At 41.1% G+C, this 26,818-nt stretch overlaps 1 protein-coding gene across 1 annotated transcript in view; it reads right to left on the bottom strand.

The window, feature by feature from the left end:
• Positions 1 to 1,536: 1,536 nt before the first annotated feature.
• The window catches only part of IL5RA (interleukin 5 receptor subunit alpha), a 49,313-nt gene continuing 24,031 nt past the window's right edge, over positions 1,537 to 26,818 (bottom strand). The window contains exons 12-15 of the mRNA XM_043976976.1: positions 24,743 to 24,881; positions 8,126 to 8,222; positions 5,872 to 5,956; positions 1,537 to 3,025 (exon numbers count right to left, since the gene is read on the bottom strand). Coding sequence (XP_043832911.1) covers positions 2,939 to 3,025; positions 5,872 to 5,956; positions 8,126 to 8,222; positions 24,743 to 24,881 — 408 coding nt within the window. The 3' untranslated portion in view covers positions 1,537 to 2,938. The remainder of the gene's footprint in view (positions 3,026 to 5,871; positions 5,957 to 8,125; positions 8,223 to 24,742; positions 24,882 to 26,818) is intronic.

Below are 26,818 nucleotides of genomic sequence, written 5' to 3'. Positions count from 1 at the left end.
TCTACCTGGAAATTAATCTAAATGGAATCAAGTGAGAGTGATTGACTGCTGATTAGCCTACTTCAAAGTTAACTAGACTGTAATCACACCTGGCTAGCCCTTAAGAAGGTATTGTTCTCAGAAGCTGGACTTTGAACTTAACTTGAGAACAATAGTGATTTAGAGTACTTTAAAAATGTAACTATAGATAGCTTTGATTTCTTCTTAAAACTGCCTGTCCATATCATTTGACTATTTATAAATTGGGAAATTAATTGTATTCTTATAAATTTTACTCCATTTTTTTATATATTTGAGAAATGAGACCTTCATGAGAGAAACGATGTAAATTTTCCCCCAGTTTTCTGCTTTCCTTCTAATCCTGGCTACATTGGTTTTGTTTGTGCAAAACATTTTTAATTTAATGTAATCAAAATTATCCATTTTACATCCTATAATGCTCTCTATCACTTGTTTGGTCATTTATTCTTCTCATCCATAAATCTGACAGCTAAACCATCCACTCTCCCCTAATTTGCTTTATGTCTAAATAATGTTATCCATTCTGCTATCTGCTCCTGTTTTATGAGTGAGTTCATCCCATTCACATCCAAAGTTATGATTACTAACTCTGTATTTCCCTCCATCCTACTTTCCCCCCATTTATCTTCTCTGTTTTTTCATCCTTCCCTCCTCAAAAGTATTTTCTTCTGACCACCACTTCTCTCAATCCACCATCCCTTCTATCAGTCCCCTCCACCCCACTTTCTTTTATCTCCTTCCCCTCCTACTTCCCTTTGGGTAAGATAGATAGATAAATGGTTATGCCCAACTGAGTATGTTATTCCCTCTTTTAGCCAATTCCAATGAAATTGAGGTTTAAGCATTGCCTGCCATCCCCCAATTTTCCCCTCCACTGTAAAAAATTGGGTTGCCTCTTTTATGTGAGAGAATTTATCCATTTTTTCTCCCTTCCCCCTCCTCCCAGCACCTCCCATTTCTCTCTTCCCTTAATTTTATTTTTTTTATATCATACCTTCAAAATCAACTCAAATCTATGCCTTCTGTCTGTGTATACTACTTACTACCCTAATAATAATAATAAAGTTCTTAGGAGTTACAAGTATCATCTTCCCATGTAGGAATATAAACAGTTCAACCTTGTTGATTCCCTTATGATTTCTCTCCTCAGTCTATTTTCCAGGTTGATTGTTTTTCCAATGAAATAGATCACATTTTCTTCTATTTTTTTCATTCTTTTGATTTTGTTTTATTGTTTCTTAATGTCTCACTCAGTCATTAGCTTTCACTTGCCCAATTCTAATTTTTAATGAATTATTTTCTTCATTGAATTTTTGTACTTCTTTTTCTATTTGGTCACAATTCTGCTTTTCAGGGAGTTCTCTTCAGTGGACTTCTGTGCCTCTTTTATCATTTGGCCCACTCCATTTTTTACACTGTTATTTTCTTCAATATTTTCTTGTGCCTCTTTTATCAAGCTGTTGATTTTTTCCATTATTTTCTTGCATCACTCATTTCTTTTCCCAATTTTTCCTCTACCACTCTTATTTGATTTTTAAAATTCTTTTTGAGCTCTTCCAGCAATTATTTGGGGGGTGGGGTGGGGAGGAGAGACTGAGACTAATTCACATTTTATCTTTGAGGCTTTTCATGTATCTGTTTTGACATTGTTTTCTTCCCCTGAGTTTGTGTCTTAATCTTTCCTATCACCATAGTAACCTATGGTCAAGTTCTTTTGTTGTTGTTGGCTCATTTTCCCAGTGTATTTATTAACTTTTAATTTTATATTAAAGTTGGGCTTTCTTCCTGGGGTGAAGTGGGTACTATCCCAAGTTTCAGGGTTTTTTATGCTGCTGTTTTCAGAGCTAGTTCTGGGGCTCTTTAAATTTTCAGTTCTTCCAAGATAGTATGACCTAAGGAGAAGTGAGGTTACTGTGCTCTGGCCTGAGCTCTGGTCTGTGAGTGACTACATGCACTCTTTTCTGCTCTGGAGCTGTGACCAGGGTTCCTGCTTGGTTAGTGCTCTTCTAGCTCTGGAAGTATGGTCCAGAGCCACATATGGGCAATGTAACAGAGTTCTGCTCCCAGAGCCAGCAAATGCTCTGACCAGCTGTTTGACCCCCTTATTGTCTTTGGTCTGAAAGCTCTAGAAGTTGCTGCCACTGATTCAGTTGCCCCCAAGGCCTGCTGCTGCCTGGCTTACTAGGGCACATTCCTCTGGACTGTGCTCCACTCTCATCCCAGTGAGACAGATCTTTCCTGACAAATTTCTAAGTTGTCTTGGGCTGTGTCACCCCATCCTATTATTGGTTCTGCCACTTCAAAATTCATTTAGAGGCATTATCTTAATATTTTTTGGAGGGGAATTTGGAAGAGCTCAGGCAAGTCCTTGCCTTTACTTCTCCATCTTGGCTCCACCCCTGACCCCAGACATTCTATGTTTATAGAACACACACACACACACACACACACACACACAAGAAAATAGTTCCCATCACTCTCAAACAGGAAGAACTATTGAAGTCATGGACTTCATTCACAGTAGGCAGGCCAACAGCCACATTTACAGCAGTGAGGCCAGCAAAGAGTTTCTTCCTGAGACCTTTGGCTGAATCCTGCCAAACAGAATGCGTGAGTGCTGAGGTGAACAAGAAGAAAAAGTTCCGTTTGCATTAGAAACCTGTTCATCGAAAGATTGAAAGCACCTGACTTGTCCCTGGGTGGCTTCAATCCCCCTGCTATGATCAGAGAGAGACTTACTAACAAGTCCCGATTCAAAAACAAAGATACAGTTGGGTGGATGGTGGTGTAGCTCAATGGGATGTCACTTGCAACCTGAGATACCTTAGAGGAAGGATGAGTCCTGAAGGAATAGCTCATCTATCCTTGTATCTCCTGGTATGGCCCAGAGCATTTCCTTGGAATACCTCAGTGAATATCAAAATACAGAATCATCCAAATTGTCCAATCCGGGATCTTCCAAGTAACTTATGACTTCAATCTCTGTTTCACCGAACCTGGTTTTCTGGGAAAAAAAATATTAGAAAATATAGCCATGTGCTATATATATATAGGGCTGCTCACATTTTAGAATTGTTGTTATGCATTCTTTAAGAGAAACAATTACGAATAATGCAACATCTGCAATTTCACCTCCCACATTCCGGTTAAATATGTTCCCCCTTTCCATGCACAACTCTAGCAATAATAAAACATTTGAATTAGGATCAGACTAGAACTGAAAGGAACATTGATGGTCAACTAGTCCTCTCATTTTACCCATTAGAAAATCAAGGGCCTTAGAAACTGAAATGACTTGCACAAGGTCACACAAATCATATGATCGTAAATTTAAAGCCAGAAGGTATCTTGTAGATCATCTAGTCTGAACATCTCATTTGGAAGGTGGAAACTAAGGCCCAGAGAGGCTATGCCCGAAATCACATAGGTAGTAAGCAACAGGGCAGGATTTGAACCCAATACCACTGACTCATGTCAGCAATCTCTTCACAACACTGCACTACCTCTCTACATTTGGGAGAAAACATCAACCAGTTTCGAAGCTGATTTGAAATTTACTCTCTAGCACTTAGTGCAGTAACTAGCACATGATAACCACTTAATAAAATCTTGTTAATTGGCTGATTAGCAAAGATTCATAGAATCATAGGCATTGAGGCTGGCGAGGATCATTTAGTCCACAACCTTCATTCTTCCCAAGGGGGTATTGAGCTGCAGAGAAGGTAAGTGATTTGTCCAAGGTCACACAGTAAAGAGCAGTCAGGAATGGATCCCTTTGGGTCTTTCACCCGAATGATGTGAAACAGACCACATGTTGACCTCATAGTCAGAATGGTTCCTCACTGGGTTCTGAACAGGCAAAAACTTCCTTGACAAACCCTTGCCCTGAGAGCTCTGGGAAGGCTGAGATCCCCAAAGCCTAAGACTGCCTCCAGAGCTATGCCTGGGATGCCAGCTGTAATTAGAAATGATCAACACCCCTCCACCATTTCCTCTCCCTCCTAATGCCTTCTAGCTCATTCCTACTGGGCTGGTGCCTATACTGTCAAAGCTGGTGCCACCATTGGCACTGGCTGGGACCCTTATTGCCTCTATTAGCAGTGGAGCCAAACCAAGTTGGACCAGGGCCCTTGGAGGTGATTGCTCTGCAGGGTGGTGGAAGTGGCTGGGGAGAGTAGAGGAGGGGAAAACTACATATGGGGAAGCTGGAATTGCTTCTACCATTTTCCCAGTGACTGGAGAATTTTGGTCCTCTGGGCACAGTGCAGCATTCAATTCGCTCATTTTACTTGTTCCTTTTCTTTCCTCTTTAATTGCTGAGGTTGTTTAATGGGAAAGAGCAACATGGCAAGGGGATAAGATGCCCCAGGAAGCCAGGTTAGGCTTAGCTCTAACATTAATATTTGCTATTTGCTTATACTGAAATCCGCTTGTTCCTCCCCAGGTCAGGTTATTTTGAACAGATGCTTTTACTTTTAATTAAAAACAAACCATGAGCTTATCAAATAAGCTTTTAAGCCGACTCCTTTTCCTATCAATAGGAACCTCTTGTTTTCTGTGGGGAAATCAGATACAAGCATTAAAATGACCCATTAAGAAGCTCAGACAAACGACTTAAGTCTGCTGCTCACATTCCCCATGGTTCTTAAGAGAATGCAGGTCAGGTCGAAAAGAAATTCCAATGTTGAAAACTATCTTCACATGTTATTGGAAAAAAAATATAATATGACCTTAAAAATGCTGGGAGACAGACAGACAGACAGAGACAGAGACAGAGACAGAGACAGAGACAGAGAGACAGAGACAGAGTGACAGAGAGAGAGAGAGAGAGAGAAATTCTGAACACACCTCAGAAGGGAGGTCAAACATCTGCTTGGCTGCAGATCATCAGTCGCTGGGCTCCCCTTTCCAAAATGCTGGTGAGTTTTGTCTAAGCTGACCTCATGCTTCCAGGGCAAAGAGGAGTCAAGGATAGGGGCAAAGCAGAGCAAAGCATGCATGGTCTTCTGCCTGAATTTCCCAGGATGTTGCTCTGATCTCTGTATACCTGAGCTCAGCCATGCCTGCTGTCTATTTCAGGTCTGGGTAGGAAAGTTGAACCATACCTAGGCCCTGCCTAAAGAGGCGATGGCTGACCTTATACCACAAAAACCCTCTATAAAGATCTGTCAGATGAAGGAATTGCACCCTAACTGATCATGCTGGAGAAAAGGCTTGTGTCACCTTTCTCTGGCAGTGAATGGAGCAGAAGATGTGAAAGTCAATGAAAGCTGTTTACACAACCACAGCTACCAGATGCTATATGGTAAAGTGGAGAAAGTGCCAGACTTTAGAGTCAGGAAGACCTGAGTTCAAATCCTATTCCAGATACATAATAGCTGCGTGACCCTGTGTAAGTCACTTAACCTATATTTACCTCGGCTTCTCATCTGCAAAGTGAGACGGTTGGACTAGAAGATGTCTCACTCTAAAAGCTCTGCTCCTCAGATACTATGTTTTCAACTAATAAGTCAGTGTAGGAATGGGGAAGAAAAAAAAATAGTTTGGCAAGTTGTTTAACTGAAATTACCAGGTGATTCCATTAAAATATTCTCTACCAAAGAGGTGGAGGGGTGTGTGTGTGTGTGTGTGTGTGTGTGTGTGTGTGTGTGTGTGTGTGTGTGTGACAGAGACAGAAAAACACAGAGACACAGAGACAGAAACAAAGACAGAGAGAGGAGGGGGCGGGGAGAACACATAGGTATGCTCGGTGACAAAACCCTTTCATTCCATAAAAACTCAACGTACTACGTCAGCATACTACACAAGTATTCCTCAGCAGGATAGATATCAAGACTCTTCAGCAGTTACCTCATAGATGTTGCTTAAGAAGAGATCCTTAACTTGAGTGTTTGGTGCTGGAATGGGAGGAAACAATTTGGTCCATAACTGGCAGCTGCAAAACAAGGAAAGGAAAGATTTTAAACAAGGCCACTTGTCCTCTGGCCAGAAAGCTTTGCTCTAGAAAGGGCCTTTAAAAGATACACACTACAGCAATCACACTTCTACATACGCAGACTCCTTAGTAACCAGGGCTGCCACAAACAGCTGACACATACCCTACAGTGTAGACACTTTGAGGCATTGTGGTGGAGGTGGAGAGAGAGCTAGCCCAGGAACCAGGGAACCTAAATTCAAGCCCTGCCCCTGACACATAAGGACTGTGTGACCTTGGCCAAGTCTATTAAATTCTTATTGTGAGGGGCAGCTAGGTGGCGCAGTGGATAGAGCATCACCCCTGGATTCAGGAGTACCTGAGTTCAAATCTAACCTCAGATGCTTAACACTTACTAGCTGTGTGACCCTGGGCAAGTCACTTAACCCCAATTGCCTCACTAAAAAAACAAACAAACAAACAAAAAAAACCAAAAAACTTCTTATTGTGAGACAACTAAGACCATGAGCTGCAGAAAAACAGCCAATTTTCGTCGGTGGAGTGAGTTTCCTTGTTTAGGAGTTCTATAGGCCTGCTCCCTGTCCCTTACCTCACTATGATCCTCACAATAGTGCCGAAGTAGGGCATTGCTACTCTAATCAGACCAATGGCTTCACAACTATAGCACACTTGCTCTACCAATTTAAATCAGGACATAGTGTTGCCTGGAGCTCACAGAGGTTCAGCTACTTGCCCATGGTCACACAGTTAATAACTGAGAGATACAATTCCCAGGTTATCTGACTCTAAAGGCAATGCACAACAGCTACCAGTAAGTCAACAATGATAGTTCTATAACCCATATGGCAAAGTCCTTCTCAACCATACAAGAAAAATTAAATGATATTCAGAATTGTTTTCACACGAATATATTTTATTGCTTCCTAAGTCCTTGAAAATCATATGGAAAGCCTCCAATAATACCCATATCAAAAAAATCATAACAGCTCATTCTTTTGTTTTGTTTTTGCAGGGCAATGAGGGTTAAGTGCCTTGCCCAGGGTCACACAGCTAGTGTTAAGTGTCTGAAGCCGGATTTGAACTCAGTTCCTCCTGACTCCAGGGCTGGTTCTTTATCCACTGTGCCACCTAGCTTCCCCTATAACAGCCCATTCCGAGCTGTGTCAATGTCCTGTGCCTTTCCTATAAATACAGCACAAGAACCTACTAATTAATAATGGCGAAATTATTCAGAATCATACTCATCTCTATAAATGCCCTTTTCAGAGGTCACATGAGTGCTAGAAGACAGATCATTCTTAAATATGCTGAGTGGCACATGTTATTGAACCCCAGTGTCTGGTCCTGGCAGCAGGGCTATTTGAAGTTATTTGGGAAAAGGGGAGAAATACCAGCACGCTCTTCCCTGACACCTAGGTTGTCTTCATATATGCATGTCATCACAGGAAGCATCGGTGGCTCTAGTGCAATTAGCCACTTGGGGGCAGGAGGGCCGGGGAGCCAACAAATGCCTACCCAAGTCTGAAGTAATCACACTGCCTTGGCAGGGGGGTGCAGTTGTCATTTCAGCTCACAGTGGGGGGAACCTGACTGTACCAAAAGGAACACCTGCTATATAAAGAGATGGGCTGGCCCTCCACAAAAGGCAACAAAAGATATAAGGGAAGTCAGCAAATAAATGAAGAGCTGCTTGAATAATTTACAGGCCTTCATAAAAATTACTGTGCTATTAGCAAATTCAAGAGCAGGTCTTCACTGGCTCCCAGCAGCTTCCTGGTGCTTGTATCTCCACAGATCAGCTATTGATTTTCCACCCTCTTGTTTATCCAACAATAATCTCCTTAGAAAGCGGGCCCAAGCACTGGCCCTGGATTCAGAAGTACCTGAGTTTAAATCCGGCCTCAGACACTTGACACTTACTAGCTGAGTGACCCTGGGCAAGTCACTTAACCTCCATTGCCCCGCAAAAAAAAAACCAAAAAACAAACAACAACAAAAAAGGAAAACAGGCCCAGAAAAGGCCCACAGATGACCAGTTTTAACGCCTCACTTTTCTATGCGCACAACTGTTTTCCTACAGGGATGGGAATGATGAGTGATGGGTGAGCAAAAAGCCAGGGTTTATTGGATCCACAGGGTGCCCCTAGAGCAAGCCCAGAAGATACCTACACTCGACATATGAAGAAGAGACTGAACACAAAAAAGCAGGCAGTAGCCATGAGCACAGCCAAAAGCCATTCTGTCAGGTGGGTCGGCTCATCCTCTCCTGAACAAGAAGGAAAAAAAAGAACATTATTGCATTGGGCAGGCTAAGCAAAAAAAAAAAACACTTTAAATTATCTTTGAAAACAAATAATTACAGGGCGGCTAGGTGGCGCAGTGGATAAGGCACTGACCCTGGAGTCAGGAGTACCTGAGTTCAAATCCGGCCTCAGACACTTGACACTTACTGGCAGTGTGACCCTGGGCAAATCACTTAACCCCCATTGCCCCTCAAAAAAAAAAAAAATTAATAATCCCAGCTGAAAGAGCTCCAGAAAGCAAGCATCTGATTAGCAGAACTATGGTTTCATAGGGGTTGGAGGCTGGAGGCAGCTAACCAGGTGCATACTCCTAAGAACACCAAAACGGGGAATCATTCCCCGAACTGGAAATTCAATTCAACAAAGAGTTTTTGAGGCCTTCATTATAGAAATACCAAGATTGTTGTATCTGTTGCAATTACCACTTGAGGAAGCAAACATTTAACATAACACATTTCAAAAAGAACGGAAAGCAATGGATTTTTGAGATTTATAAATTATTAGAGCTAGAAAGGTGTTCAAGGTCCTTTGCTTTGCAGGGGAGGAAACAGACACAGAGAAATCACAGGGCTGATCCTCCCCGGAGATGCAAATGTCCAGATCACCTAACCTGTAATCCGCTGTTGTTTCCATCCCTCTGCCTGCCTCCCACAGAATTTCAGCCAAATGCCGTATTTCTGACACAGTTCAAATTTATTTCTAGACCATGGCAGTGTGCCGGGAGATTTGTGAAGGAGTATATTCACTCCTTCAGGCTCAGAAGATTTCCACTTCATCTGTAGAATTCCTACCTGTCCTTTAAAGCCTAATGCAGAAGCAGTCCACTCCATGAAGTCTTCCCTGATTTCCCCCAGTCAATAACAACTTGTCTACCTACCTTTGAACCACACATGATATTTTTCCTCAATTCCTTGAATGCACTGAACTATAATACATGAATTACTATAGATATACATGTATCGTAGAGGCATCTGGGTGATTCTATCCTTGGAATAAGGAAGACCTAAGTTCAAATCAGGCACTCACTAGCTGTGTGACCCAGGGCAAGTCACTTGAACTCTGCCTGTCTCAGAAAGCACCTACCTCCCCATGTTGTTGTGAGGACAAAATGAAAATATTTGTAAAGTACTTTGCAAACTTTAAAGCACTATAAGAATACTAGCTATTATTATTATTATTATATAGACAAATATCCATATAGACTATGATAGAGAGACAGATGACAGAAAGATTCGAGAGAGATGATAAAGACAAGCAGATAGAGTTCTCCTGTGTGACCATAAGATCCATGAGTGTAGTCTTATCTACATCTCCACCAGGATCTAACACTGTCCTCTCTACACACAGGTTTATAATGTATTTCCTATTTTCAACCAGTGGAAAAACTGAGGCTCAGACAGAATTCAAGTTGCTTGTGTCAGGTACCGATGCTTCCCTTCTGAGCCCCACCTCTTCGATTCCCTGGTCTCCTTCAAAGCCAAGTTCCAGTCACCTCCTCCACGGGGTCTTTCCAGGTCCCTCCAGCTGCTAGGGCCTTGACCTTAGAAATCTTAGATTTCTTTTTTGCATATTTGTCATTATATGTGTGCACGTTGTCTCCCCCTATAGAATAAAAGCACTTTACATCTCCAGTAGCTGGCATAGAGTAGGCACATTAAAAAAAATAAATAAATAAAAATTGATTTCTTCAGTGTTGGTCCAACCTCAACCAACATAGATCACAATCTCTGGAGAATTTAGTAGAATTTTTTTGGCAAATTGCTTTGGCTGAAAAATTCATCACCTTGTGGTCCACCTATTAATGAGTCTTCCAAAACTGAACAAGTCTGGGTCTCAGACAGCAGACATACTATTAGCATGTAATCTACCTGAAGGTAGAGACAGTATTTTTGCCTTTCTTTGTAACCCCATTGCTCAGCACAATGTCTGACAGATAGTAGGAGCTTTTTAAATATTTGTTGACTTGACCTGAATTTCTGGAACTCTACCCTGTTGGACTACCAGAACTGATGTTGCATGGATTTGACCCTCCAGAATACAGGGTCAATTCAATTCAATTCTCAATCAATGAAACAGTCAACATTTATTAAGTGCCTACTGGGTGCCAGCCACTGTGCTAAGCTCTGGAGATGGATAAAGAAGCAAAAGATGGTCCTTGCCCTCAAGGTCTAATGAAGGAATTTATAATCTAATGGGAGGCATTAGAATAGGACTTTGGAGGAGGAAGCTAAAGAAAGTCTGTTTTTTTTCTATCTTTGTATTCCCAGAATTTAGCACGGCATCTGTCACACAGTAAAAACTTAATAAATATTTTCTGGCTGACTATTGAACAGTCTGCTACCTGCCCTTCCTTGCTTTAAAAAAAAAAAAAGACATTGATTTAAAAAAAAAATCTACCATTCATATTTATTGGAAAAGGAAAAACCTTAAACCACAAAAATTAACCTAGCATAAAACTTTCTTCCTCACCGAGCTTGAAATGGAAAGAATTTTGGCCCAGCAGCAAAAATGAGAGATAACTCACAAATGTTATCAAAACCACACACTCAGTTGTGTTTGCATCTCCAATTGAGCTATCCCACACACCCCAGAGTCATGCCAAATCATGATAACAATGCTGTTTGCTTCTAACCATGATTACAAAAATCTTTTCAGTTAAACCACTTTCCAGTTATTCAGTTCAACTATTACCTTGATAAGCCAAGGGAGAATCATCACCTTGTACCAGGACAGATTAGCCTGGTTAGACTGAGGAAGAATAGATAGTCAAAGAAAGTGGAAATGATTGGTGGTAGCCATTGAAATCAGTACCTGGTAGCCAAGGCTACATGTTGCTAAGGCTTAGGAAGAGAATTGGTTGTTGGATTTAAAACAAAAGTTCTTAACTTTTTTTTATATCATGGGCCCTTTGCCTACCTGGTGAAATGGCCTTTGGACTCCTCAGAATAATGATTTTAAATGGATAAAATAAAATACATAAAACTACAAAGGAAGTCAATGATATTGAAATACAGTTATCAAAACATTTTTTAAACAAGTTTACTAGACCCCATTTTAAGCATTCTTGGTCTAGAATCTCTTTAACCCATACTTGGGAATATCCACATTACCAGCTTTAAGAGGAGTTGGCTGTGTGACCCTGGGTAAGTCACTTAACCCCAATTGCCTCACTTAAAAAAAAAAATGGAATTGGGAAAGCTATAGAAGCTAGGATTTTAGCTGGGACTTGAAAGAAGCCAAAAAAGCTAATAGGCAGAGACAAGAAGAAAGAATGTTCCAGGTACGGGGAACATAGCCAGTGAAAATATTTCAAGTAGGGAAACAGAGTATCTGGTGTGTGAGGAATAGCAATGAGACCAGTCACTGGATTGTAGAGACATGAGTAACTAAAAGAACATTGTACATGGAACCAGGAAGCACCTAACCCCAATCCTGCCTCTGACCTTTACTAACAGTGTGACCATGGAAAAATCGCCTCTCTGAGTCTATTCCCTCATCCATAAAACAGAGATCATTATGCCTCATGGAGATTGTTCTGAGGATCAAATGAGATTATGTATGCAAAGTACATTCCGATCCTTAAAGTGCTATTTAAACATCCAATGGTATTACCATGGCTAAACAAGACCTTTAGGAATATTCCCAGGATCTGACTTTATTTCCCTAATATCTAAAGTACCCCAATTAAACATATCATGGGGAATTCAGGGCCCTTTGATTTACATACTATATCATGGTTTCAAGGTGGGGAGAACTGAGATAGCTCCAAAGAGTGCCTGGACCCAAAGAGCCAAGTGAACTCAGATCACCCAGACTGTGGAAGGGAGCTGGCTGTCCTGTGAGGCCTGCCCTACCTTAGGCTGCCCTTGGAAATACAGCCTTTCAGTGCTTCATCTTCATCATGGGTTAGGTTTCTGATCTAAAAAAACATGTCATGGGTAAATAATAATGAAAACGAAAACATGTTATCTTGTTTGATCCTCACAAGCACACTGAGAAGTGGGTGCTATGATCATCCCTTTTGTATAGATGAGAAATTAAAGCTAAGAGAGCTTAAGTAACTTCCCCATGGTCATTCAGTCAAGTAACTCAATAAACATTTATAAAGTCCCTACATAGCCAGTGTCTGAGGTTGGATTTGAACTGATGTCTTCCTGACCCCAAGCCCAATATTCTCTCCACTGAACCACCTAGCTACCAAGATGAGGGAGAATATCAACATTAAACAGCCTATTAAAAGCCCTGTTCTTTGTGCTTATTTCTGAAAGTACTGTAAACAGGTGAAGACTACTGGGTAATTAATCCCAAATCCATGAAATGACCAAAGAGTCGCATGCACCAGTCACTCTTTTAGAAATATGAATCTGTTCATATTTCAGGAAACTGACCTAAGAAAGAAATCAATCTAGTACCCAGAGGTAGTGCAAGTGGAGTCAAAGATTTAGGTTCCAGACCTGCTTACCCCAGGTGATTATGGGTTTGTAAAGGCCCTTTAAATGGATTACCTGTGTGTGTGTGTGTGTGTGTGTGTGTGTGTATATCTTGGTTTTCCCTAGAGAGGGAAAAAGACCATTTGAAGTCCTTTGTGTACCTTCCTTCCGTTGCTGGGGATGTAGCTGACAGGTGTAACTTTGCTGATTATCACATCAACACAAGCAATGTTTCATCAACTATGTATTACCTCCCATCAACACCACCATCAAAAGCCTCACAGTTACCGCTCCTCGAGGCTAGTTAATGATATTTTCATCTAGTTTAGGGGTCGGCAAACTATGGCCCACAGGGCTGAATCCAGCTCACCACCTGTTTTTGTATGGCCCACAAGCTAAGAAGAATGATTCTGACCCCCAAGCTAGTTGTTAATGAATTTCAAATGTATTAGCCCAACTAGGTAACATGTCCATTATTACAGGAGCCTTACAGAGAAAATGTTTTAATACAAAAGGAAGGAATCTCTTATGCTAAGAATTTTAGGCACTGCAGCTGTCCTGGGGGAAATATTTGAAGAAAGATGGGCCCTTTAGCACTCATTAAATTATATCACATAGGCAGTCATCTATATGTAGAATGCCAAAAGCAGTAGAGATTTGCAAATTCAAGGAAGGATCAGTCCATGTCTTGTTTAAACTTTCTATCTTCCCTAGCACCTATTCTCCCTACATACAGTACAATCTCAATAAATCCTCACTGGATTAACCTTAGAAATTGCCTAATCCAATTCCCTTTCATTATAGAAATGCAATTTGAGGCCCAAATAAGGTCATATGGTTAGTTCTTGGCAGAGCTGGGACTAATATGTAGGCCTCCCAAATGCCAGCACACTTATTCCATGACTTTGCTGTCCTTACTGTGCCTTATTCATCAGCTAAATATCCAAACTCTAAATGGAGAAGTATCACTCAATACAAGGCTCTAACAGAATCAGGTCCAGGACATTGGCTAGGTACAAACAAAAGCTATAAGAACAACAACCCTATCACTATGGCAAGAGTTAGAGGAAAGGTACCAGACCAGTCTGAATTCTGAGACAAAGTCAGAGTCCCAAACGAAAGTCCAGGAGATTTTGTAGGTCGGGAACCAGGGTAAAGGGTTCAAACAACAGAAAGGAGAGAGCTTAGATGTCAGAAAGAAAAGACAACACAAGGAAACTTGACTGTTGAGCCCAATAAAAGCATGTATGTCCCTGTCTCAATACAGAAGCTAGGAAAGAGGTCATCCCTTGGAATGGGCCTTATAAGAAGAACTGATTTTATCACTGGTCCAGGAAGCCTTCAAGCAAGGAGACCAATCAGTCCTTCATGTCAGCACCCAGGCTGGATGGAGATCATTGTGCCCCCAACTTGTATGAGGCTAGCTTTATCTCTTTGGGCCTCAGTTTTGTTGTATGTGAAAATAAAGGATCAGACTAGATGTTGTAACGACTGGAATGACGCCACCTGCTGGAGACTTACTGTAGAAAAGTTCCGCCCATGAAGCGAAGGTCTTTGAGGGCAAGACCAGGAGTCTTTTCTTTGGCGTCAGGAAGTGACGCGGGCTAGTGGGAGGAGGAAGGAAGAGACTGGCGCTCAGTCTCAGGCTCTTTCCTCGGGACTCTGGTGGAGAGCGGAGCTAGAAATGTGCTCTCCCTTTAATAGACAGGAATCTAGGCCCTTCTCTCTCTTTACCAAATTCTTATTCTCTTTAATAAATGCTTAAAAGTCTAACTCTTGCTAAAGCTTATAATTTACTGGCGACCACTCATTAGATATTTTAGACAATTTAGCTAGAATTTTAGCCCTTAACAATGTTCTCTAAGAATGAGTACAACTTAAAACCCTGTGAGTCTCTTTGCTAGTGGTGAAGTTTCCCCACAGAAACAGTCCCATGAGCCAAAAAGACAGAGGAAGAAATATGGGGAATATTAAAAAGAATACTAATAAGCCTGCTAGAGCAGACCCTCCAATTCATAGCTTGAGTTCCAAGAGTGCACCCTCAATTTTTAGTCCCTGGTTGTGAGAGCAGGTGCTCATTTTCACAGGTTCCTCTGCCACTGAGGAGTGTCATGCTTTAGCCTACTGTGGCACAGTCTTGGGAAATGTACATCATGACAGAGAAGAGAGCCTGGGCTTCTTAGCAAAAAAAGAGGCATGTTATTAGAAACAATTTTACAGGAGATTCCTTGGCAGTCAGCAATGAATCACAGTTATGACACCACAGTTGAGTGATCCTAAGACCTTTGTTTTTAAATAGTGACAGATTTTTTTTTAATTGTTTTCCTCCTGTATTACACACAAATGCATCTATGAGTGCCAAATCGTGTACACAATGCACACATCTTGAATGAAATTAGGTGTTTAAAAATCACGTTTTAAACCTGAGTCAACCATTAATATACTCCCTTAGGCTCTCAACATTTTCCTCAGTACAATAAAGTCTACAGTCAGTTTTTAGTCTGTAAGGATACTGTGGTGACTGGTAACTGACAGACAAGATTAATAGTAGATTGGAATCAGGGAGACCAAAACTGTCTGAAGGAGCCAATTAGAAACAAGCTCAGAGATTTTTTTTTCTCTAGCAGAAAGTTTGTCAAGGCATTGGCTCCAACACAAACTTTCCTCTGCCAATCCATCACCATGGGAACTTCTTTTTTCTTGCTTTTTGAAATTCCTTTCCTTTCACAGGGATATTTGGGTCTCATTAAGGATACTGGGGCAGGCATGGGGAGCAAGATAGATAACGAGATTCAGAAAACTTAAATTTCACCATGAGACTCAAACGTGAGCATCCTAAAAATAAATAAATAAAGGATTTGGGTAAACAAGAGATAAGTTGAGAAATATAACATATAGGAAGTTAAGAAAGTTTTAAAATGGAAAAAAAATGAGAAAATAGGAAGTTAGCCCCAAAGATAAGACAGATCACAGTTGAGGAAGAGCAGGTGATACTAAATAGTGATAAAAATAAAACTGCTACTTCCACTGGGGAGCAAAATGTTTGGCAAACAGGAAGTACTGTAGTATAGAAGGACTGGGCCTAGCTAAAGAGTGAGGTGGGTTTGATCTGTCTTCTGCACCCCAACTCTGACTCTCCTGTGATTCTTTGTCACTACATGCTGCCTTCTAGATACACGGGGTCTCCCCACAGTCTTGATCTTTCCCTTCTTCATCTTTACTGCCCCCAATCAAAAAGAACGCCTTCTGGCCCATTATCTTCCAGCTGATACTGGAGAATAAAAGGTTAATCAGTGAACCAATCCAACCAAAGGTTGAGTGTTACTCCATCTAAAAAAACAGCCTCTTTATCCAGCTTGTTTTAATGAATTGAGAGCTTAGTCTCAATAAGATCTGAATTCAAACCCCACCTCTGACACATGCTACCTGTGGGATCCAAAACAAGTCACTGAACTTCTCAATACCCCAGGAATCTCTTAGACTGTAAGATGCAGAACAGAAACTGAACAGCCATGGGAGAGAGCATTTCCTCACCCATGATTAGTTTTGTTGTATGTGAATTGTTTAGGAAACAATAATAAGAAATCTGCAAGGCAGGAACTTGGGTTTTCTGAAGACTAATCTTTCTGATGATATTAGACTGTCTACATAGTCTACAGACCTACTTATGTTCATGTATTTCTTTCCCATTAGAATGTGAACTCCTGAAGGACAAGGGTTCTTTTTCCCTTTCTCTTTGCCTCAGACATTTAACACAATGCCTGGCCAATTGGGCTGTCAAGGGGCAGCTAGGTGGCACAATAAATAGATCATGGGTCTTGGAATCAGGAAGACTCATTTTCCTGAGTTCAAATCTGGCCTCAGATACTTACTATCTGTGTGAAACTGGGTAAGCCACTTAACCCTGTTTGCCTCAGCTTTCTCATCTTCAAGAACGACCCCAAATGGGGTCATGAAGAGTAGGAAACATTGGAACAACTCAATAAACAACTGGCCAAGAGTACACACCTAATTGCTGACCGACAACAATCCCCATTCCTTACAATAGGCATGTATATCTCAAGGGCTTATTGGGAATTGAGTACAAAGCTACAAACTAGAGAATAGATCCTTACACTTTTGGTCTCATAATCCCTTTATACCCTTAAAAATTATTGAGGATCCTCCTTCAATGAGTTTTTGTTTATGCAGGTTATATCTATTGATGTTAGAAATTAAAATGTCTTAGTACTATCATAAAAATAGTTTTGACCTCATAGACCCCATTAAAGGGTTTCATGGACCCTCAGTGTACCATTAACCACATTTTGAAACTAGCTGGATTATTGCATTGTATTTGGGTCTTTTCCTCCTGTTTCATAGGATCATGGATTCTGAGGTGTGAGACACCTCAAAGATCATTTAGTTTTGACTTCCTCTTTTTATTTTTATTTTTTGTTTGTTGGTTTTGGGTTTTTTTGTGTGTTTTTGTGAGGCAATTGAGGTTAAGTGACTTGCCTAGGGTCACACAGCTAGTAATGTATCAAGTGACTGAGACCAGATTTGAACTCAGGCCTCCTGAATCCGGGGCCGGTGCTCTATCCACTGCATCACCTAGCTGCCCCTGACTTCCTCTTTTTAAAGAAGAAAACAACAGCCAACAGTGAAGTCTATAGAGGTGAAATAACTTCCTTAAAGTCACCCAGGAATTAAAAGGAGAATTCAAGAGCAGGTCTTCTAACTCCAGATATATTGGTCTTTCCAGTCCATCACTATCGCTTCAAAGTGATTGTTATTTTTCATCACAGGGTTAGAATTGGAAGGGAACTCAGAGGCCATCCAGTCCAATGTCCTCATTTTAAGATGAGAAAACTGAGCCCTAGAGAAGTTAAGTGACTTCCCTAGGTGCTATGCTTCCAAAGTCTGAGATTGTTTCAGTTGTTTTTTTTATTTTTTACCAACTCTTCATGACTCCATTTGGGGTTTTCTTGGCAAAGATGGTAGAGTGGTTTGCCATTCACTCTCCAGCTCAATTTATAGATGAAGAAACTGAGGCAAAGAGGGTTGAGTGATTTTTTCCAGGGTTACACAGCTGGTAAGTGTCTGAGGTCAGATTTGAACTCAGGAAAGTGAGTCTAGACCCAGAATTTTATCCACTATGCCACTTAGCTGTCCCATCAGAGATTAGCTAATTTGATAAATCATATCCTAGGAGATCTTACAGTTGAAAAGGACCTTATAGGTCATCAAGCCCAAACTTGTCAATTTATAGGTGAAAAACAAATGGAATTCAGAGATTCAAACCCTGTGACTCAAACCAGGGTCGGGATCTTTGATCCTTAGATCATTTACTTGCACACATTAGACTTGGCTCTGGATGCTCCTTGGCTACTTCCAAAATCAAATCCACCCTCAAAGAATTTGCCAATGGTGAGGAAATTCGAGGTTTTGTTTTAGAGACTGAAGACACACACCTATTATGGGGGAACTCTGCCTATTACTAGACATGTCACCATGCTGAGTCTCAATCTTCTCATCAACAAAAATGAGAGTAGTTAAGACTTACATAACTTACCGTGTGAGCCCTCAGCAGCTTCGAAGCTCTGACCACAGAAGGTGAGCTCAGATTAAGGATCTTAACAACTAGTGGTAGGGGTGGGGAGGAATGGAGGCACTGATCACTGACTATAAAACAGTGGACCAAGCAACAGAGGGTGACAGCTTTGAGAAACCCTTCCCATCTCTTACTCCATAGCAGCAGAGCAGAGATTTTAATTTTCATTTCCAAGTGGTTTAAGCTTGAATGAGACAAGGGAGTGAGCTTCCTCCAGGCATGATGTATAGGGTAGCCTGTGCTTCCCCATCTGGGAGGAAATTGTTTGCAAAGTCTCTGTAATGGTTTTGTTTGGTTTGATGGAATACACAGATGGAATTACCCAATACCCTTGTTATTTGTGCTCTCCTTCCAAGGGAGTAGCAACTGCTGGCTGCCTCTTCCATACTCCGTCTATCCAGAGGTGCAGAAGCAATTAGGGCAAGTCACCTGTGATGTAAGAGTGAGTGTCTACAAAGAGCTTTGACCCAGCAATGCCACTGTATCCCAAAGAGATTTTTTTTTTTTTGGCAGGGGGAATGGAGGTTAATTAAGTGACTTGCCCAGGGTCACACAGCTAGTAAATATCAAATGTCTGAGGCCAGATTTGAACTCAGGTACTCCTGAATCCAGGGCTGGTACTTTATCCACTGAGTCAGAGATTTTTTTTAAAAGGAAAAGGACCTATATGTACAAAATTATTTTTGTGGTAGCAAAGAATTGGAAATTGAAGGGATAGCCATCAATTGGGGAATAGTTGAAGAAACTGTTGTATGACTGTTGTGAGATTTAAAATTGGATATTAGATCATAAATCTCCCCTACTTAACCTTTCCCTTAATTTATCTCCCAAACTAGTAAATGGAAGAAGCTTTTGGTTTTCTAGATAGACCTTTTTATTTATTGTTATGGTAGTCACAAGGTGATGTTGATTAGAAGGATAGGAAAGTAGAAACACAATACAAATCGTCTTAAGTCTAAGCTTAGTCTATATTCCTTATAAAAACTCACCAAACCGAAAAGGCCACCTTTGGAGCGAGAGCCCGTCTGTGCCGCGCCGTCAGGAGTCCTGCCAAGCAGGCAAAAGCCTCCACTTCCGTTCTCTCCACCTCGGAAGTCGAGTCCCCGCAGGCAGTCTGACGTGCGCAGCAGGTGGACTGTTCGTCTCCTCCCCAAAAGGGTGGTCCTTCAAAAACTGGCGTCTTTCAGTTATCCTAACCAACTGGTAAAACTTTCATATTTTACCACACTGTGATGGAATATTATTTTGCTATAAGAAATGATGAAAAGGATACTTTCAGAAAAAAACAACTGGAAAGACTTACATGAACTGATGCAGAGTGAAGTGAGAAGAACCAGGGAAACCCTAAAACAGAGTAATAGCAATACTGTACAGTGAAGAACTGTGAATAACAAGTATGCTCAGCAATGCAAAGATCCAAGACAATTCTAAAGGACCTATGATGAAAAATACTATCCACCTCCAGAGGAAGAACTGATGGAATCTGAATGCAGATAGAAGCATACTTCTTTGTTACTTTTATTATTTTTCTTGGGGTTTTTTCCTCTGTGTTTTCTTTCACAACACAACTAATACAGAAATGTTTTGCATGGGGGGAAAAAAAGAGTGAATGGTGACATACCCCTCCATCTGCTGGCTGGCTGAACATCTCACTAAAGCACACCCTTTCCCCCAGGATAAGTTATAGCAGAGTCCCAGACCCCTTCCACGGAGTTGTTGTGAGGATCAAGTGAAATAAGGTGTGTGAAATTGATTGCTTGATAACTTATCTCGCCTATGGAGAAATCAGTAAGGACTAAATAAGGGAAAGCTGTGAGGGTGGCTGAGGCCTACATGAGACTCTGTTGGGAAGACCTCTAGCTTTATCTCATTTGCTACTCTAGCCAACTCTTACCCAGATGGTCAGCTGTAGGATGCCAATTAGAAGACAAGATGGGAGGGAAGGAGGGAGTGATTTAGAAGAGAAGAATGGGAAGGTTAAAAAAAAAAAGTGCCTGATCAGCCCCAAGCAGAGTACAATTATTGCTGTCCCCTCAAGGGGTAAGGAACAGTCATGCACAGTGTCCCAGAGGGGCCTGGACTTCCTATTATGTTTATTAATCATCTTGATGAAAATGGAAAGCCTGCATTGATTAAATTCACTAATGATCCTAAACTGAGCAGGAGAGTAAATTCCAGAAAGGATGGATTTATAAGGCAAGTAGGAATATTAATCAGCTCATCTTCTCCGAACCCAGTGGAAATAAATGAGATGGGATTTACTATAGATAACAGCATTGAAGTACACCTGGAGGGAAATGATAATGAGCCTCGATTCAAACGGGGAAGCTGCTGTTTAGGAAACAATAATGATAAGAAATATCCAAGGCAGGAAGTGAATAATAAATTAAGGGAGGCTCAAAATAAAATCTCATTACAAATAACAATTTTGCTCTCTGCACAGCTGGGACAGGGTGATGCAGTGCACAGAATTAGAGGGTGTTAAATCTGGAAGGGACCTGAAAGATCATCTGTTCCAACCCCTTCAGTTTAAAGAGGAAGAAACTAAGACCCAGACAGGAAGTAAGCTGCCCAACGTTGCACAGTGAGTCAGGGATGGAGTTGTGTCTAGAATCCAAGTCTCCTAACTCTTAATTCACAGCGATTTCCCACAAGTTTTGAGTTAAAAGCTCTTTATTTGCCACATAGGAACTTGCAACTTTTGTTAAAAGGGGATTCAGTTTGGTTTCCAGTTCCCCTGCTGACATGTTTTGGGATCTTTGGCCACTCAAGTGTAGTCCAGGCTGTAAAATATTGGGGGAAGGGGGACAGGGAATCCAAGTAACCAAGAGAATCAATCCCAAATGTACATGTCCTTTGACAATTGCATAAGGTGTCTTAAAATGAACCAACAGTAGCATAAAATTAATGCCCAGCTATGAGCTTGCCCTCCTCCTACTCTTCCACCCCTTTCTTGTTTTATTAGGTTTATCTGACTTCTGACACAAAGTGACTGTGGGACCTTGGGCAAGTCACTCTCACTGTCCTAGACAACTCTCTACAATCAGTCAATAAACATTTACTACTGTAACGATTGGAATAACGCCACCTGCTGGATACTTACTGTAGAAGAGTTCTGCCCATGAAGGGAAGGTCTTTGAGGGCAAGACCAGGAGTCTTTTCTTCAGGAGTCAGGAAGTGACGCGGACTAGTGGGAGGAGGAAGGAAGAGACTGGCGCTCAGTCTCGCGCTCTTTCCTTTGGACTCTGGTGGAGAGCGGAGCTAGAAATGTGCTCTCCCTTTAATAGATAGGAATCTAGGCCTTTCTCTCTCTCTTTACCAAATTCTTCTTTTCCTTAATAAATGCTTAAAAGTCTAACTCTTGCTAAAGCTTATAATTTATTGGCGACCACTCATTAGATATTTTAGACAGACTAGCTAGAATTTTAGCCCTTAACACTACACTCCTATTACCAGGCTGTTATTATGCCTGGCAACTCCTGCAATGGCACTGGTGCCAAACTGTATTGGCTCTGCCTCTCCTTTGGATCCACCAATGTCAGGGAAAGCCTACTGCATGGGCACCAGCTTGTTTTCCATATTGATCTGCCCAGGCCAGGGTCCTGGAGAGGACACTGCAGCTACTCCTCATGGAGTAGATACAATACGGGACGCGGCAGTTACTGGTTATAAGTCACTCAGGAGCTGTGGCTCCTGTATGGAACTGCACAGCCACACTGTGGCCTGTGGCTCTTCAAGGCGCTGATCCATGGTCATCAGCAACTGGTGGAGGCCTACTACTACTTCTACTACTACTATTATGCCAGGCACTGTGCTATTCTCTCTATGAATATAATTTGCAGAAAATTCCCCATGCCTATGACATGACCAGTCCATTTGTTAGCCCTTAAATCCTACTTCATAGGCATCTTCCTCTTCCATCTCTGTCTTGGGTCAGTCCGGGGAGCACTTCTCACAGGTTTGGACTAGACTTGTGCTTCCAGACAGATGCAGAAAGCAAAATGTATGGGCTTCTTCCCATAAGCCACAGGTGGAGCATGGTGACAAAGTGATAGGTCACTTAAAAAAAAATTCCCACCTCTATAGCGAATGTTCAATGAACTGTTGCCCTACCACCTAACTCAGCAGAAACCCTGGCAGTGAGTTGACCAGTTCACAGGGGACAACTAGTCCATTTCAAAAAAGGCATGGCTGCCTTTTCAGGTTTCAAGGGTACCATTTGCTTCAAGAGAAGAATGGAGGGGAGGCTAGGTGGCGCAGTAGATAAAGCACCGGCCCTGGATTCAGGAGTACCTGAGTTCAAATCTGGCCTCAGACACTTACTAGCTGTGTAACCCTGGGCAAGTCACTTAACCCCCATTGCCCCGCCAAAAAAAAAAAAAAAAGAGAGAAGAATGGAAGTGTCCCTGAGCATCATGGCCCTTCTTTGCCCCACTTTTCTCCTGGGGCAAATAGGTACTGAGATAATTACCCTGTCTGAGAGCTGGGCCATAGTGAAGTGTGAGACTTCCCTGAAGTCATAGCTAAGTGACCAAGATAATCCTCACCTTCAGTCCCTAGAAGACATTCAATCCGTCCCATCAATCAATAAGCACTTATTAAGCACCTACTATGTGTCAGGTACTGTTCTAGGCCCTGGGGATACAAAGAGAAAAATTAAGCAGTTCCTTCCCTCAAGGAATTTACACTCTATTGGGGGAGACAACAGGTATGTATATAAGTAGATGCAAAAAAAAAATATATATATATACATATATATATATATATACATATATCAAATAAATACATAGTAATTTGTGGATGGACAGCACTCAAAAAACAAAGGCATCAGGAAAGACATCACGTAGAATATGGTGCTTGAGCTTTTGAATGAAACAAGGTTTTTTTTTTAATTAAATAAGGATTTGGGGCAGCTAGGTGGAGCAGTGGATAAAGCACAGGCCCTGGATTCAGGAGAACCTAAGTTCAAATCCAGCCTCAGACACTTAACGCTTACTAGCTGTGTGACTCTGGGCAAGTCACAACCCCAATTGCCTCACAAAAAAATAAATAAATAAAATAAACAAGGATTCTAAAGGGCCCCAGGTGAGCACAGACTAGATTTCAGGCATGTGGGACAGCCAGTACAAAGTCAGAGATGGTCAAATGAGTGTCACATAAGGCACAAGAGGGCCATTGGGGTTGGATTGTAGAATGTATGAAGGGGAACAAAGTATATATAACAAGCTAGAAAGGTAATTTAAGGACTGGTTGTGAGCCTCTTTAAATTGTCAGAGTTTATATTTGATCTTTGAGCCAATTGGAGTTTATGGAGTGGAGTAATGCCATGGAAATGCTTGTGTTTCAGAAATACTAAATTTTGGCAGTTGTGGATGATGGTTTGGAGAGGGAAGAGGCTTCAGGTAGGGAGACTAATTATGAGAATATTGCAATAGTCTAGGAGAGAGCTGACAAGGGCCTGAAACTGTTGCCCTGCCACCTGACTCAGCAGAAACCCTGGCACTGAACTGACCAGTACAAAATCTAGTAGTCATCTATTTCAAGAAGGCATGGCCACATTTTCAGGTTACAACGGTGCTACTTGCTTCAAGGAAAGGATGGAAGTGTGTCAGATCATCATGTCCTAACTTCACTCCATTTATCTCCTGGGGTAAATAAGTGCCAAGATTGTTACCCTGTCAGAAAGATGAGACATGGGATCAGCTAGGTGACATAGTGGATAAAGCACTGGCCCTGGATTCAGGAGGACCTGAGTTCAAATCTGGCCTCAGACACTTACTAGCTGTGTAACCCTGGGCAAGTCACTTAACCCTCATTGCCCCACCAAAAAGAAAGAAAGAAAGAAAGAAAGAAAGAAAGAAAGAAAGAAAGAAAGAAAGAAAGAAAGAAAGAAAGAAAGAAAGAAAGAAAGAAAGAAAGAAAGAAAGAAAGAAAGAAAGAAAGAAAGAAAGAAAGAAAAAGAAAGATGGGCCATGGTGAAGTTTGGGACTTTCCTAAAGTTATACATAAGTGACCAAATCAATCTGTGCCTCTCGTTCTTGACTGGTGACCTTTTAAGGAGAATGGAGGGTGGGAAGATATTTGAAATATGTCATGGAGGTAAAAATGACAAGATTTGGAAATTAAGTGGATTTGGGGCATGAGGAGAATGTGAAGAATCACAGCACTAAAGTTATGAACTTCAGTGACTGGATGGATGGACAGAGGGAAGTTAGGAAGAGTGGTAAATTTAGGGAGAAAGATAAGAGTTTTGTTCTGGATATACTGAATTTTAGATGCTATAGGACATCCAATTTCAAATTCCAAATGTCTAAGGCAGAAGGCCAGTAGAAATCAATCCAAATGAAATTGAAATACAGGTGAAGTTAAGACCAATCTTATACTAACCCTGCAAGAGTTTTTAGAGTTACAAAAATGTTTATTATATCCATGAATAAGAACAGAAATTACGGATGCTTACCAACATAAATAAATTGACTCCATTCACTCCAAAGTCCATTCTTTCTACAGGTAAAATGCACTGTCGCTCTTATTTTTAAAGAATACTTAGAGGTGGGATCAATTACCAAGCTGAAAGAATTTCCTTGAATTTTCAGTATCTAAACAAACAAAAAAAAATTAACAAACCTATTATTGAAAACTCTACTTTCAGCCAATTTATAAAGATTTATTAAAGACCTACCACATGTCAAGCATTGGGATAAATGCTGGGGATGCAAAGAAAGGGAAAAACAGTCTAGTGGGGAAGACAATATGCAAAAACAAAACCAAAAACAAAACTAAACTAAAAAAAACTAAAACTGTACAAATAAACCAGAGACAGGAGAAATGGGAAATAATCAATAGATAGAAGATTTAAGAATTAAGAGGGATCAGGAAAATTTCCTTCTATAGGAGGGATTTTAGCTGCAACTTGACAGAAGCCAGGAGATGGAGATGAGGAGAGAACTCCAGGCATGGAAGACAAGCAGTGAAGATGCCCCATGTCAGGAGATAAGAATTTCTTGTGGGTGAAACGACAAAGCGGGTGTGTGTGTGTGTGTGTGTGTGTGTGTGTGTGTGTAAAGTATAAGAATGCTGGAAAGGCAGAGAGAGGGGCAAATATTGAAGGGTTTTTGATACCAAACAGACTGGGTATTTTACCCTGGAGGTGAAAGGAAACTCCTGGAGTTTATTAAGTAGGAGGGTGACACAGTCAGGCTTTTGCTTTAGGAAGATCACTTTGGTACCTGAGTGGAAAATGGACTGGGGTGGGGAGAGACTGAGTCAGGAGACCGAAGAGTAGGCTCTTGCAACAATCTAGGTGTGAGGTGATGGAGGCCTTCACCAAGGTAGCAGCAGTGTCCAAAGACAGAAGAGGGCATATACAAGAGATGTCATAAAGGTAAAAATCAAGAGGCCTTGGCAACAGAATAGACAGAGATAGATAAAAGAAAGTGAGAAATCAAGGATGACCCTTAGGTTGTTAGCCGGGTATGACTGGGAGGATGTTGGTGCCCTCAGTAGTAATAGAGAAGTCAGGAAAAAGGGAAGGTTTAGGAGAAGAGATAATGAATTCAGTTTAAGGCATATTGAATTTAAGATGTCTAAAGGACATCCTGTCCAAGATGTCCCCTAGGAAGTTAGGGCTGGACAAGTAAATCTGAGTAGCATCTGCATGAAGATGACCAAGAAAGACTTCTTCAAGAGACATGCAAATGGAAGATGCCTGGGGAAAGAGTGGGAAGTAAAGCAATGGATTAAATTCTGACTATGTATGGAGCCTAGTCCAAGAGGGTAGGTGAATCCCCTTTCAAAAAAGAAAAAGAAAAAACAATAAAAAGCATTTGAAACAGAGACCATTTCTGCCAATGTGTAAAACATTCTGACCTAGTTTTCTCATACCTCAGCCAAGAGATGTAAGGTATGTATCATTATTTCTTCTCTGAGGCTTCATTGGTTTTTTCCAATATTCAAATTTAACTTCCATCTATTGAAATTTCCATTTCCATTATTACATTGTTTGTTGTGTATATTGTTCTTTTGGTTAAGCTTATTTCACTCTGTATTACTTCATACAAATCCCCTCATATTTCTCCAGATTCCTTGTATTTGCCATTTCTTATAGTGCAATAATAATTCATTACTTATTACTTCCTCTCACCCATCCTCAACCCACCTCTCTTGTGAACTTTTCTATTTCTGTCGAGAGCACCATCCTTTCAGTTACCTTGGTTTTGCCCTGGTTTGGGTGTTATCCTTGACTTTATGCTCATTCACAGTAAATATTCAATCAATTATCAAATATTGCCATTTTGACCTCTACCATATCTCTTAAATATGTCCCCTTCTTTCCCCTCACACATCCATCACCCTATTCAGACCCTCATCACCTCTTGCCTGGATCATTGCAATGGCTTCCTAATTGGTCTTCTAGCTTCAATTCTCTCCCCACTTTAATCTACCCTCCAAACAGCCAACAAAGTGACTTTTCTTAAGATGTAAGTCTAACAATGTAACTGCCCTATTGAATAAACTCCAAGGGCTTCTTCTTACC

This window comes from Dromiciops gliroides, chromosome 1 (assembly GCF_019393635.1).
Source record: "Dromiciops gliroides isolate mDroGli1 chromosome 1, mDroGli1.pri, whole genome shotgun sequence".
Classification (NCBI taxonomy): domain Eukaryota; kingdom Metazoa; phylum Chordata; class Mammalia; order Microbiotheria; family Microbiotheriidae; genus Dromiciops; species Dromiciops gliroides.
Note: the sequence above shows the minus strand (reverse complement) of the source record. Positions and strands in the feature narration are given on the sequence as shown.